Here is a 13,715-nt window from a genome sequence, read left to right as displayed (position 1 = left end):
CACTGAAAGTATCCCAAATGTCCACTGTCCGTGAATCCAAAAACATTTAATAAGGCTGTGGCGCTGCGAGTCCCCATGAACGTTATAACCAGCCAGGAGTAGAGGAAGCGGGGTGCTTCTCTGAGCTCCTCTCAGCAGATGGAGGATCAGCATCACCTGGGGAACTCTTTTCCCAAAAACTACCATAGTCTGATAACCCAAGAATAAAAAAGGAAAAAAAAAAAAGTTCTCCAAGTTCTAGGGTGGCTGGCCACACCGCCCTCTCCTGGCCTGGCTGAGAACTGCAACTTGCAAGTCAAATTGTGGCTTCTCCCAGCACTGGGGCTTTTCTGTCCACCTATTTTGAGGCCTCAATCAAAGCGGAACTCCTTTTTGCCTGCGGGTGGGGGCTGCTGTGCTGCTGGTTATGTCTCACTTTCGGGCTGCCCGCGGGCAGTGTCATCCTGACCCCGCCCGCCAGGCCTCATTGTGTCGGGCAGCCCCGGGCCTGTGAACCTGCCGGGGACAGCCAGGGCTCTGGAGGGACCTCGGGCTACATCAGCTCCCTTAGCAGACCCGCGAGCCGTGTCCCTCCCCGCACCCTCCGGAGTTTACACGGCGGCGGATACGGCGGCGGATAAGGCACACACGGCGACTGGCCTGGGTCGCAGGCTGGGGGCCCCTGCTTCTCCCCTCACCAGTGTCTCCCGAAAAGGCAGTTTAAAGTGACACGGGACTAAGCACCCAATGAAGGCTTCCTCAGAAGCCTCCTGGCCACAAAACCTTTCCTAGTAAGTTACTGTGGCTCAAAATGAAGGCGGCGCTCCCTGAAAAACCAGGGCTCTTGGCCACCCTGGCCGCTGGACAGCAGCTGCCCCCCGGCAGAACCAAGATGTCTCCTGTCCTCACTGCACAAGATGGCTACAGGGGCGCAGGAGAACCATCTGGTTTCCAAAGCAGTGGCTGGTTAGGCCCCAGGGTAGCAGGGCCAGGCAGGGCAGGCTTCTGAGAAGTCCAGGAGGGGCTCCGTCCGCCTGGTGATGTCCTGCAAGGGCTCTCAGTCCCCTGCCCTGGGCGACTCAGCAGTGGCTCCTCCGCTCAGTCCGTCCCAGAGAGCACCCTCAGGTCCCTGTGCCCGGCCAAATCCCATGGCGGGTGCACAGGGGAGACAGAAACAAAACACACCAGACCTCGAGCTTGTTTCATATACATATTTATATATATTTCATGTACAAAGTTACATTCCGAACCCCATGGATTCCATAATAGAAATAAATACTGAAATAACTACATTGCTAAATGAGCTTTCTGCTCACAGAAATGAAGTCTAGGCCTCTGAGAGACGGCAAGTTGGGCACCCAGAGCCCAAATGCAGAGGCCAGTAGAGTCTGGGTAAGAAGCCTAGCACGAGACACGGAGAGAACATAATGGTTAAAATATATTCGAATATTGAGAAACGTAGGACAAAATTAATGAAACGTGTAAGAGAAAGAAAAAGACATTTAGTGTTACAGAACAGCTTACCCTTATCAGAAAAGCGTTTAGATTTCCACACTTTTTCTCTCCCCTCATGCGTCCCTTAGCAGGAGCCTCGCTCTTGAGGGTGCTGATGCCACCCGAGAACGCATCTTAATCTTGTCCACGCCGACACACTTCATCCTTCTGAAACGTGTGCTGCGTATTTTGTGCTAAATGTTTTACGCTCTCAAAGACCTGCAGCTTTTTAAGATAGTCATTCCTAGTTTAGCAGTTTAGCTCCACATCGGATAGGAAAAACCCTCAACTGAGTTCCTAAAGACCACCCCCCTCTGCTGCACGTCCGGGAGGAAATGCTGGCTGCGGCACAGACGCCGTTGTGGAGCACGAGCCCGGGCGCACAGGGCCCTCTGCCCCACGTGGTAGCGGTGGGCGTCACTGCGTGTGAGAAGTGACACTGTGCCATCTCTCCCAGAGGTCACCACCCTGCCCAGGATGAACGCCGCAGGGACAGAGGGAGGAGAAGCAACTGCAGAAAAACGGGAACTGAGATTACAAATACGAGCACAGCCTTTGAGACGAATTGTACAGGCCTGTCTCCTTCTGGTCCTGGGTTAACAGGGCCACAGGGAGCCTGAGCTCTTCAGGTGTCACGCACTCCCCCGCCAGGCAGAGCCGGCCAGGGTACCGGGAGCGAGCACAAGCCCTGCACCGCGTGTGCCGACTCCCTAAGTCACACCGGGCACGCGAGCGTGTGAAGGGCCTGGCTCCAGGATGCAAATCTCCAAACACTTGGCGTCTCCTTATGAATTTATACAACATTTCCAATCAATGTTTAATAATGCTCTCTTTTTAGGTATTGCCAAAAAAGGATTCAAATTTTAAGTAAAATAAAACCATAGCAATTAAGCTATGGAAAAGTGACTAAGTTTTGTGCCCCGAAGAAAAGTGACTGAGTACTTCAGCAAAACATTATCTTCCAAACGCAGCTTTTGCAAAAGGCTCTCTTCTAAAACACACAGCGGTCACAATTTTGCTGTGTGCACAATGTGCTTATTACAGATGCCTGTGGCCAAATGGCTGAGGGCTCCCTGGCTGATTAAATCCACGTATTTTATACTCCAGCCTCAGTCCCCACATCCATTTTACAGATGTTTTTGTACAACAGTTCAGGAAAAAAAAAAAAAAAGTCCCTGGAACTTACAAATGCTCAGACAGTTAAGAGACCTGTGTTTGCTTTCTTTCCTCGGACAGTCCTTCCAATGACTGGGGGGACCTTTTTCCTACAGGTTTACATTCTTAAAACAGCACAAAAAGTTACTTAGCTTTGCTTCGAGTTAACGGATAAGAAATGGTACATCACACATTTCAGGAAGTTTGAGAGAATTAAAACAGCATCATGATTTTTAAAAACTCAATGACAAGAGAATCACTTCAACCCAGACTCACATCCGTGTGGGGAGAGACGCAGAGCCGACCCTGGCCTTGTGTGGAGCAACTCGGCCGGCATCTTCGCCTTCAGTTTTTCCCTTTGGTGGCATTTTAAGCCTAAAAGGGAACGAATCTGAAGTGTGTTCTTTGCATCCGCAGGACCAGGTGGGAGCTGTGCATCAGGTCTGTACAGAGCAGAGCTTCCTGCCCCATTCCTCAGTCAGGCCGGACTCTGACTCCGTCCCCACCACCCTGTCGCCGTTGCGGCCACTGCTCCTGGAAGCCACGTGCAGCCCGGGGAATATGTGGCAAACAGGTGAATTTTTACATGGAAGAAAACCCAAAATGAGCCAGCCGCCACCGTCCTCTGGTACACAGTATACAAAACATGATTCCTTTAAAAAACTCTGCCCAATGCTGCTGTGTTTTGTCAGTCTGTCCAGATGTCTTCTGAGCTTTACGGATAACAAGCCTCAAACATGTCAGTATGGAAATGAGCACAACTGGTTAAAAAAAAAGTCAGGATATTCAGAGAAGCAGGCCTTATAAACTTTAGAGCTCTAATAAAACAGAAACAGGAAAATTTTATTTAAATAGTGTAGTCTTACTTTCTTTAATATAAAACCCCCCCAAATCTGATGAAAACAAAGTTTTATATACCATATAAACAAGATCTGTCAGGTTTGAAAGTGGCGTTAATTTACAGTAGCAGCTGGCCCTCTCGGGAGGGGCAGACAGCCCCCGATGAGCCACCTGCTATTACTGTGTCAATTTTATAACACACCGGGGAAAACGCTGCTGTCGTACTTTATGGTACAGTCTCATTTATCAAGTGTTTCCCGTTCATTCCATTATTAGTGACAGCTAAAAGTGCCCCCCTCCAACAAAGCGAGCGACACGAGACTGGCCAGGCAAGCACATCTGGATCGTTTTCTACAACTCCCGGTTTGCAGAAAGTCAGCGCTGTCTGATTTGTTCATAACACATGGACGCTGCCTGTAACACTGGTGCAGTAGACGGCCAGCTCCTCGGCACTGGATGGCAGGACAGGTGGTAACATAAAGTTAGCGGGAAAGAATGCTCACACCACTGTGGTGAAACTTATTTCACAACAAGAGCATTAAATAAAGGGAGAAAGGGAAAATAAACCATGCAGAAGAGACGGCGTCCACCTCCAGCTGTCCCCGCGGGCTCACTCACTGCCATACATCACTTGCCACACGATCAAGTGGCTCCTTTCCGCTTTGGTGACGGCAGGCTCCAGGGGAAGGTCCTCCCCGAGAAGTTCGGATTCTCCACCTTCATCACCTAGAGAGGAACAAGGAGACTCGCATGAGGCTGAGGACGGAGACATAGAGCCGGGGCGCAGACGTGTGAACGACACTCGAGCGAGCTGGCTGCCCAGGAGGACCGGGCCCAGGGCCTCACCCGTGTCCCCCAGTTGCAGCCGGCTCGCTGCCTGTGCCGCGAAGTCACAGTCACACACTTGCGTTTGACAAGAAACGGAAAGCGAAGAACACACCTGCTTTTCCCCCCGTCTCTCTACGGCGGGGGCGCACATGGCTGACACCGAGGCTCTCGGTCAGCAGCGACAGGGCCGGGCTCCCCTCGGCTGACAGAGCGACGGTTCACCTGCTCACACTGTGCACAACAAGGGACGAAGATACCCTAGCGAGAGCTGGGATTTAGCTCAGTGGTTCCGCCGCCTGCCTTGCAAGCACAAGGGCCGGAGTTCGATCCCCAGTACCAGAAAAAACAAAACAAAAAAAAAACCCTAGCGACCCACTGCAGTTCTGTAACGTGCTTCACCTGAAGTTCAGCAGGACCAAAAAAGGCACCAAACTACAGAGAGAAGTGCGCTCCAGACAAGGTCAATTTCTGACCGAAACCCTAATCCTGTCAGTGTTGTTGGAATGCAAAAAAAAAAAAAAAAAAAAAAAAAATTTTTTTTCTCTTTAATTCTTTCTCTTTCAGGCAGTGCCGCACAGGCACCAGGCCCAGCCCGGCTCTCGGATTAAGATTCCAACAGAAGGACTGACTTCCTGACGCCAGAGGTTGCAGACCTTTGCTTTCTATGATCTTTTGAAGACTCTATTTATATAAAAAAAATTGTTTTCTGGGGTTTCTACATTCTACAATTTAATAAAAAATATGACACTGTAGGAGTCAATTTCTCATTGTTAAAATATTCAGAGGAAATGAAAAAGGAAATGAAACAAGATCAAATTTAATTTTTTAAAAAGCATATCCACTATTAAAATTACCCTGTTTAAAGACAAATCTATTGATCAGCCTGGACAATTAGAGGTACTGCCAAATCGGGTTAAGCAATTTTTGTGCTATTTCCAAGCTATCTGCAGCGCCCCCAGCAGGCTAAGTGAAGGCCTCTCCTGTCTCAGCAGCTTCCCTCCCTAGCCGAGAAACCCCCAGCCCTCGCTCTTATCACTTCAGGATGGCTCTTCTCTACTCTGAAACCTGGGCTAGCCGACTGGTCCAAACCCACCCGCCCACCCGGCCCCAGTCCGCAGGCTGCCACACCTCAGCACTGTTTCTCAGCCTCCCGCTCCGGCCGGGCCGGGAAGAGCTCACTGCTCTGGCCAGCGCGTCCACGACCTAGCTCTGTGTGCTGTGCGATATGCCGGAGGGAGGCTTCTGTGATTTGCTTCTGCATCTCAAATTTAAGGCTGACAGGCACAAGGCAGACTATGCTTGTAAGGTGAGAAAGTGAACACATGAAATCGACTTGGACACTAACTACACGTGGTGAAATATTTGTATTTCTTCATTTTGCAGATGAGAAAACTGAGGTTCTGGAGGGTGGGTCTGCCAAAGCCTCTGACTCTAAATTCTAAGCTTTCAAATGACACTCAACAAATGACCACTTCCTGCTATTTCTAATGCTACCTCAAACAAACATACTCCGTGTGGAAAGAAATGTGTACACACATACACGCTTTCCCAAGTAAAGAGAACGTAGAAGTCTTTACCAGTGGCTTCTTGTTTACTGAGCTCCCGGAAGGACGACTTACCCATCCGGAAGTCGATGTAACCCTCTCCTCCACTGATGACCAGCATAGACTTCAAGGGCGTCTGGCTGCTGGGCTCCTGGGCAGAGGGCCCTGCTCTGTCACCAGTTAGATCCGTGCCACCACTGCCACTCTGTGGGCTAAGGACCTGACCTATTGTACAGGGAACAGGAGTGAATGTTGTCACTGAGGAGGGCTGGGGAAGGATTCTTTTCTCAATTTTTTTCAGAGACTTATAAAGGTTAATGCAATCAGAAGTATGACCAAAGTACTGGGGATGCTAGAAAATACTGACACGAAGGTTCTAAGAGCCCAATCTGGAAATCTTAAAAAAAAATGTGTTCCTTTACTCACTGAGCAGGAATAAATCCACAGTCCAATATGAGACACGTGCATGGCGGGGTGGTCTCTGCACCTGCCTGGAATCCCACTATGGGCGCAGTGGGGGAGCTCTCTCCTGACAGGAGGGCAGACCAAAAGCCCTCACCCTCAGCCCTGTAGTCTCCATATTCATGAACAATGTTCAAAATGACTTCAAACCCATGGCCTTCCTGTCTCTCTCCCTACCCCTTTGTGTGTGCCTGTGTGTATACCAGGGATCAAACCCCTCAGGGCCCTGCACATGCTAAGGCAAGAACTACCACTGAGCTATGTCCCCAACCCTTTTTAAACTTTACTGTGAAACATGATCTTTCTAAGTTGCCCAGGCTGGTCTAGAACTTGTCCTCCTGCGTTGGTCTCCCAAGTACATAGATTACACCATGCCGGGCTCTTTGGCTTTCCTCTTGTAGTTTAGGAAATAACACCTTATTTTTTATTTAGGGCATGCAAATAAAATTATTGTTAAATGTACCATTTTTCCCAAAGTTCAGTTCTAAGGTCAGATCCTTGAGCATGAAAATGGTAAAGAGAAAATTTTATATTCACACTATGAAAAAATGAATAAATTGCAAGGTGCCCTCCTAGAAAGCTCTGACTGGAGAATTTTTCTTTGCCGGCATCTTCTATCTCTTGGTCCAGTCACACAGTCCAGGCCTCCAGGAGCTAGTAGGACAGAGTACCATGATGTGATACGCCAAGTAAACAATGCTTTAGTTGACAACTCTGCTTTAGTTTATACTCAACAGAAGAGTCTTGAACATACGCTTAAGAAGGCCTGTCTCTGTAGGGCACAGTGGTGCACAGTTGCAATCTCAGCACTCTGGGAGGCCGAAGCAGGGGGTTCCAAGTTTGAGCCCAGCCTGGGCAACTTAGTGAGACCCTGTCTCAAAATAAATAAAGGGCTGGAGGTGCAAAGGTCCTGGGTTCAATCCCCACCACATGTGTGTATGCACCCACGAAGTCCACCGTCCATTGCAGTGGGGTTGTTTTTGGGTTTTCCTTAGACAGGGTCTTGCTATATAGTCAAGGCCGGCCTTGAATTTGCTGGGTTTAGGCTGCGCTCAAATTTGTGATCTTCCTGCCTCAGCCCGACTGCTGGATTTAACAGTGAAAAAAAGGGGTAGAAACCTAGAGGGGTCCATCAACAAAAGAATGGACAAAACAGCGTTATTTATTCAGACACGAGAATACCACAGTTAATCAATTTGTACACAAAAATATACTGTGCAAGAGAAACAGTTATCAGAAAAGCCTGAGGAAATGACTGCTCCGATGCCCACAGTGTACAAGGGGATTTCCGGCGCCAGTCCGGACACTAGGCCTAACCGTACTACGGGCAGTAAGAAGGGTGGGCGACTGCCAGGGGTCCACGTGGCAGCTTCGTCCTATGCACATTTAGTCACTGAGTCCGTGGCACAGAGAACGCGATGGCTAAACACTCATTTCTGCCACTCGGTCAGTGTGCAAGTCAGAGCTGACCTTTGTCTAACCTACACTTGTCTCTTAGGGGGAAAAAATAATGTTTTTCAAGCCACAGGCCCTGCTTACAGACAGTCCATGCCATTGCTGTGGTATTCTTAGCGGACAGAAGGTTTTCGCTGGATGTCACTGATTCTCAAAACCAAGGAGGCAGGCGGAGCGGGTGTGAACGGCGCCCTCGGTGGTACGGCAGAGGCGCACACGTGCACACTGCTCTCTGCCACAAGCCCTTGGAGGCAGGGCCCGTCCCCACCTCGTCGCGTCTATCTGGGCGACAGAGGCTTCTCGGCAGTGATTTTCTGCATGAGCTCGAGCCCCGTGAGGCAGGCTGCTGCGCCTCCAAGCATTGCATAAAAATGTAGACGCCTGCTTCTGGGAGGAGGGGACAGCTGCAGAATACTTCACCCGGGGCCCCGCGGCAATGGCCCCACCTCAGAAGTCTACCGAAGTCACCTCGGACTCACCCGGGACGGCCACGAAGAACTTCACGGCGTCGCGGTGTCCGTGGAAGCAGAGCTGTGCGTGTGCCATCGAGCAGTAGGGTATGAACGTCCCTGGGGTCACTTTATCGCTGTTTTCATCACCATAGACGCGGATCACACTGCCAGGACGGTTTCCTGGGGCTCCTGAGGTTTTATTTGCTGCAACAGAAACATCAAAGACAAACGTTTTCCCCTAGAAGACGGTCATAACGCCAAGAGGGTACTGGTTAATCCTTATGATGTTATCTAAAAGCTACAGCCAGTTGAGGTAAAACAAGGGCAGCGACGCCAGTTCAAGGCAAAGCTGGAAAAGAGATGGCATGCTCGTTATTTTTAAGGACCTCAGGAGATGGAGCAGGGGATTTTGCCAGTCTAGCCTATTAATTTTTAGAAACCATTTTAGTTAACCATTGTGCAGTCTAGAGGAAACGGGTCTATTTTCTTTGTAGCTTCTCTTCTGCCTCTGTCTCCCCCTGAAGGGGCGGGAGAGCTGTGCGGGATGGAGTGGCCCTCATCCCGCTGACGTCCGCTGTGACCACGGGTGGCCAGACTCACAAACATCCCCGTTCCATGGAAGGGAGGCGGAGGGACAGGTTGTAAGGTGAGGACGCGATGTAGATTAATGACAGTGTGAGAGACGTGTCAGGGTTTTACTGGCAGGAAAGTGAGTTCAGCTGCGACAAAGATGATAAATACACTAAGCTGCGGAGCGGCTGGGGGCCGTGGGATAATCGTTAAAACGAACAACCGGCTGCAACGCAGTGGCCGCGAGTGGTGACACCGAGGAACATTCAGGGGGTTCAGAGGGACAGCCTCACGCGGTCAGGATCTGCACTTACCCCTCAGCCCCAGTAAACGTCCCTGGTGGAGGATTACAGCTGAAGTGAGAGAGGAGGAAGGGCACATGGAGGCGCGGGCTGGGAGGAGGTGTCACTGGGAGCGCCGGCCCGTGTCTCCACCTGGCCTCTACCTGGCCGGCCCAGATGAGCACCAGCAGCGGCCTCAGCCCGCGTCCCCCGAAGTCCCTGCTAAGCCCCCATGGGACAGCTGGGCTCCAGAGGACTGACTGGTTTACAGCAATTTGGGTTTAATTTTAAAGTCATTTTGATGAATCTGAACCAAAACCTTAAGAACCTGACATGGAACGTTCCCCACTTGCTGCCATTTCCCCTCTCCTCTTCTGTGGGTATGAGCATGTTATTTTCAAAAGAAATCCTGTTTAGACATCTATGTCAAAACACAACTCTTATGATAAAAAATTGTGACGAAATCCAGGAACCCTGGAATCTCTTAGGATTTAAGAAGAAGTCTATACACGGAGACTTTTTTGGGTTTTTTTTTTTTTTGAGACAGAGTCTCACTATGTAGGTTCAGGTTGGCCTTGAATTCACTGTGTAGCCCAGGCTGGCCTAAACTCGCGGCGATCCTCCTGCCTCTGCCTACTGAGTGCTGGGATTACAGGCGTGTACCACCATGCATGGCTAAACACAGAGGCTGTAGAAAATTGCAGAAAAGATAGCTGGAATTAAGAATGTGGATTCTTAAGGCTCCAGATAAACCTTCTAGTCCTCCCCTCCCTTTCTCTGAAAAAGGGTAGAGTGATTCTGAGGTCTGTGTTTACTAATTTATATTATGGACATAGGGTATCTTTTGGGGGGTACCTTTTTTAAAACCACTCTCTGCCCATGAATTCTTTTTTTTGTTTTGGTATTGGGGATCGACTCAGGCCCTTGTGCTTGTGAGGCAGCTGCCAGAACCACTGAATCAAATCCCCAAACCTGGCCATAAATTTTGCAACACAAAAACATTTCCTTAATGGGTGATCAATGTAATGGAGAAACATACCAAGTACATTTTGTTGACAAAACTAAAGGAAACTAAAAAGTCACATTCTTTTTAAGCACAAAAGAGACATCTTAGGAAACACTTGCTGACCTCCTGAGAAACTTCTCCCATGTTTTCTTTTTAAACCTCTAACAGGACAAATGGGATTACTTAAACTACATTCCAGGGGAATACAAGGGGCTTGGGAATGCTGATGTAGCTCAGTGCAAGGTCCTGGGTTCCAACCCTCAGTATTGCAAAAGCAAAAAACAAAAACAAAGAAAGCACAGTGAATGGCAGGTAGTATTTAGATACTGGTATAATAAAGTTAAAGAAAAATGGATTTCAATCTTTATTTCCAAGATGAAACAGGTCCATGATTCCTGAATTTTCTGAGAAAGAGTCCCTTGCAATGAAAAACTTTTAATTATGAATATTGGACCTAATACCTGATAACTGTTCTCCGCTTTATAAATTTCATGAAGAATGAAAGATCAGCTTGATTTTTTTGAGTTATCACAGATTTGCCAACCTCTCAACAGCTGCTTCTACCTGAGTCCTGGACAGGACTACTTTCTGCAATCCTGTCTGAGATAGTTATCAGAAATACACTTACTTTCTGTCAGTGGGATGGAGATAATGACACCATTTCCGGTCCCCACCCATAAACGATTGCAGGACACCATAAGAGCTGTGATCCTCACGAAAGAGAAGCCCAGTTTCCCAGTGCCTGTAAGGGGGAGAGGAGAACATTTTATTGAGAAACTGGAGCAGACCGTGTTTTCAACTCCAAACCCCTCAGAGCAGCTGCATTAATACCAGACTAAATTGCACTAGAGATGCACAGATGTTTGCTGAGGGTGCAACAAGAAAAACTCTTGGCTTTATTAGCTAGCATCTGTTTGACAAGTCAGGGTTAACAGAAAAATAAGGTTCTGGCCAGGCGTGGTGGCACACGCCTGTAATCCCAGCTAATCCCAGCATTTGGGAGGCTGAGGCAGGAGGATCCCTGTGAATTTGAGACCAATCTGGTCTACATAGTTAGTTCCAGGTCAGTCTCAACTACATAGTGAGGCCCTGTCTCAAAAAACCAAAAAAAAAAAAAAAAGTTCTGAAAGTGGCCACCATTACATTACCAGCCAGAAGGAAAACACAAACCAAAACAAAAAATACCCAATAGTAAAACAGTTTATTAGATTGGGAAATCAAATGTCCTCTGGCTGTATAAGTCGAAAAACTTCTGATTTGTCTTAAATTTTTTTCTTTACATGGATAAAAGAAGCTTTGCTAACAAAACTTAAGCTTTTGTTTTTGTTTACATATTTAAATATTTGTTTATATATTTAGGCTCTAAGGCTGTTTAGAAATATTAGGACATCACATAAAAATAGGGACAATGAAAACATTTCTGTATCTCAACAGAATTTTTATAACTGATCTTATTTTTAGAGATCTTAGAGGCAAAATGATTAAACAAACAATACATGCTAGACAAACAGCCCCAGTTCCTGACAGTTCTGCTTACGAGAACTGTGGGCCTGAACCCAAAGTCAGCATAGAAGGAACCTTAACTAACAGCCAGGCCACCCTGGGAATCAGCTTCCTCAGCCTGACCTGGGAGAGGGCTCACAGCTACGGTCAGGTTCACCAGGGCGATGACCCTAAAGGTTAAAACAAAAACCACTGACGGGGCCTGCAGGGTGGCACACACCTGCAAGCCCAGCCCAGCTGGCTGAGGAGGAGGCTAACTTGAAAACGTGGTGAGACCTTGTCCCCAGATAAAAAATAAAAAGGGATGGGGTTGTGACTCAGTGATCCTTGAGTCCAAGTCCCAGTATCACAAAACCCCCCACCCCACGATCCGGTTCAACTTTTCACGAAAGAAATCTTTACCACAGCCCTAACGGTCCAACAGCATTGGATGAGATGCTAAAAGTATAGCAGTGAACGAGAGAGGCGGCCCCTGCCCTCCACAGGACAGTCAGGAAGAATCACAATACCGGTGCCACCCAGATGCAGGCCTCTCCTGGACGGACACCCAGGCCAGGACCCAGAAGCCACAGGAAAGAGACCAGAATCTGCCAGGCGGAGGACAGCGGTCCTGGCCCGAGAGGGACTGAGCCATGGGTCAGTGGTCACAGGACAGATGTCACCTCACTGAAAGGATAGAGGGGAAGTGCACCGAAGTGACACTGGTCACCCTTCAGGGCAGGCTGAGGTGCAGGCAGGGGAGCGGTTAGGAGGCCATGGTGGAAGGGCAGTGAATGGCCCTGGGGATGGCGGAAGGGACATAAGGAAGTCACTGGTTTTAGGTCCTGTGGACCTGACAGAGTTCCTGGCGACAGGCAAGATATGAATACAAGAGATCAACAGTATTCCCAGGTGTTGGTCCAGAACCACAAGGCAGACTGCAGCACCTGCTGGATACTCCCGAGGCAGCCCCTTACCGGGCCACTCAGAGCACCTAAGAATGCAGAGGCCCAGGGTGAGGCTCAGCAGGACGCCTCTGGCTGGGTAGCGCCCTCCACATACACAAGGTCACTGAAACGCACCACTGGCCCTGACTGCCGGAGAAAGCGCGCGGACCTCACCTAACATCTTGCTGACGTAAGGCTCGATGTCCACGTCCTGCAGGTGCTGGTAGGTGTGCGCATGGTACAGACGCAGTGTGGAGTCCAGGCGGATGGAGACCCACACGCCGTCGCCCACCCAGGCCAGCTGCCGCACCTGGCTCTCCTTCCGGGGGTGCGCGTCAAAGGATTTCTAGGGGAGACCGTCCCATCACAAAGGCACTTTGGTCACACGGGAAGAACTGTTTAAAATTCGCTAACTCGGCCGGGGGTGGGGGTGGGGTGGCGCGCGCCTGTGGCCCCAGCGCTGGATCACCGTGGGTCCCAAGCCAGCCTGAGTTACATTCCATGGCAAAACCCTGTCTCCAAACAAGCAAACTAAAACAAACCACTAATCTGCACAATCTAACAGACTACTCACTAAAAGGAGCCCAAACGTTATTTATTTAATCTGACTCCTCGTTTAATTTTATGTATTATTATTGTTGTTATTTTTTGGTTTTTTTGGTACCGGGGATCAAACTGAAGTCCTAGCGCTTGCAAGGCAGGCAGCGGAACCACTGACTAAATCCCCGGTCCCTGACTCCTCCTTTAGATGCAGCTTGCCCCATACTAGGAAGTGAAATGAAGAAAAAGGAGACCAGTCTGCTGGCCTGGGCTCTGTGCGGACATCACTGCAGGACACAGCATCACCCTGTAAACAGTGCTCCCCAGAGGTCCCTGCACAGCCAGAAGCAAAGTCCGCTCGCAGCCACACACAAAGTGCTACTCTCCAAGGGATAGACATGGCTAGCTTTGGGACCTCTAAGAAAGGGAATGGGATTTGGGGCTGAAGAGGAGAAATTCTACCTTAAAATTTCCTGCTGCAAACTACTTAAATAGACCCTATCTTAAAATTTTGTATTTTGTGGTCTTTTGGTCACTATGTAGCTCAGGCTGGCCTCAAGCTTGCTGAGATCCTCCTGCCTCAGCCTCTCAAGTGCTGGGACTACAGGGTGTACCATCACACCCGGCTCTCGGTTTTTCTTTTCTTTTCTTTTCTTTTTTTTTTTTTTTTTTTTTTTCTG

At 49.0% G+C, this 13,715-nt stretch overlaps 1 protein-coding gene across 4 annotated transcripts in view; it reads right to left on the bottom strand.

Annotated features, from left to right (window-relative positions):
- Window positions 1-2,494: 2,494 nt before the first annotated feature.
- Window positions 2,495-13,715, bottom strand: part of LOC104859522 (C-Jun-amino-terminal kinase-interacting protein 4) — a 52,620-nt gene continuing 41,399 nt past the window's right edge. For 2 of the 4 annotated variants that reach the window (XM_010620172.3, XM_010620173.3), the window contains 6 exons: window positions 12,670-12,841; window positions 10,695-10,808; window positions 9,094-9,132; window positions 8,237-8,413; window positions 5,916-6,065; window positions 2,495-4,194 (listed from right to left, as the gene is read on the bottom strand). In XM_010620172.3, the coding sequence (XP_010618474.1) occupies window positions 4,079-4,194; window positions 5,916-6,065; window positions 8,237-8,413; window positions 9,094-9,132; window positions 10,695-10,808; window positions 12,670-12,841 (768 nt within the window). In that variant the 3' untranslated portion in view covers window positions 2,495-4,078. The remainder of the gene's footprint in view (window positions 4,195-5,915; window positions 6,066-8,236; window positions 8,414-9,093; window positions 9,133-10,694; window positions 10,809-12,669; window positions 12,842-13,715) is intronic. The other 2 variants (XM_010620174.3, XM_010620175.3) reach the window with 1 other exon arrangement.

This window comes from Fukomys damarensis, unplaced genomic scaffold (assembly GCF_012274545.1).
Source record: "Fukomys damarensis isolate Sample0158 unplaced genomic scaffold, DMR_v1.0_HiC HiC_scaffold_13, whole genome shotgun sequence".
NCBI classification, from domain to species: Eukaryota; Metazoa; Chordata; class Mammalia; order Rodentia; family Bathyergidae; genus Fukomys; species Fukomys damarensis.
This window is presented reverse-complemented; position numbering and strand designations above follow the sequence as displayed.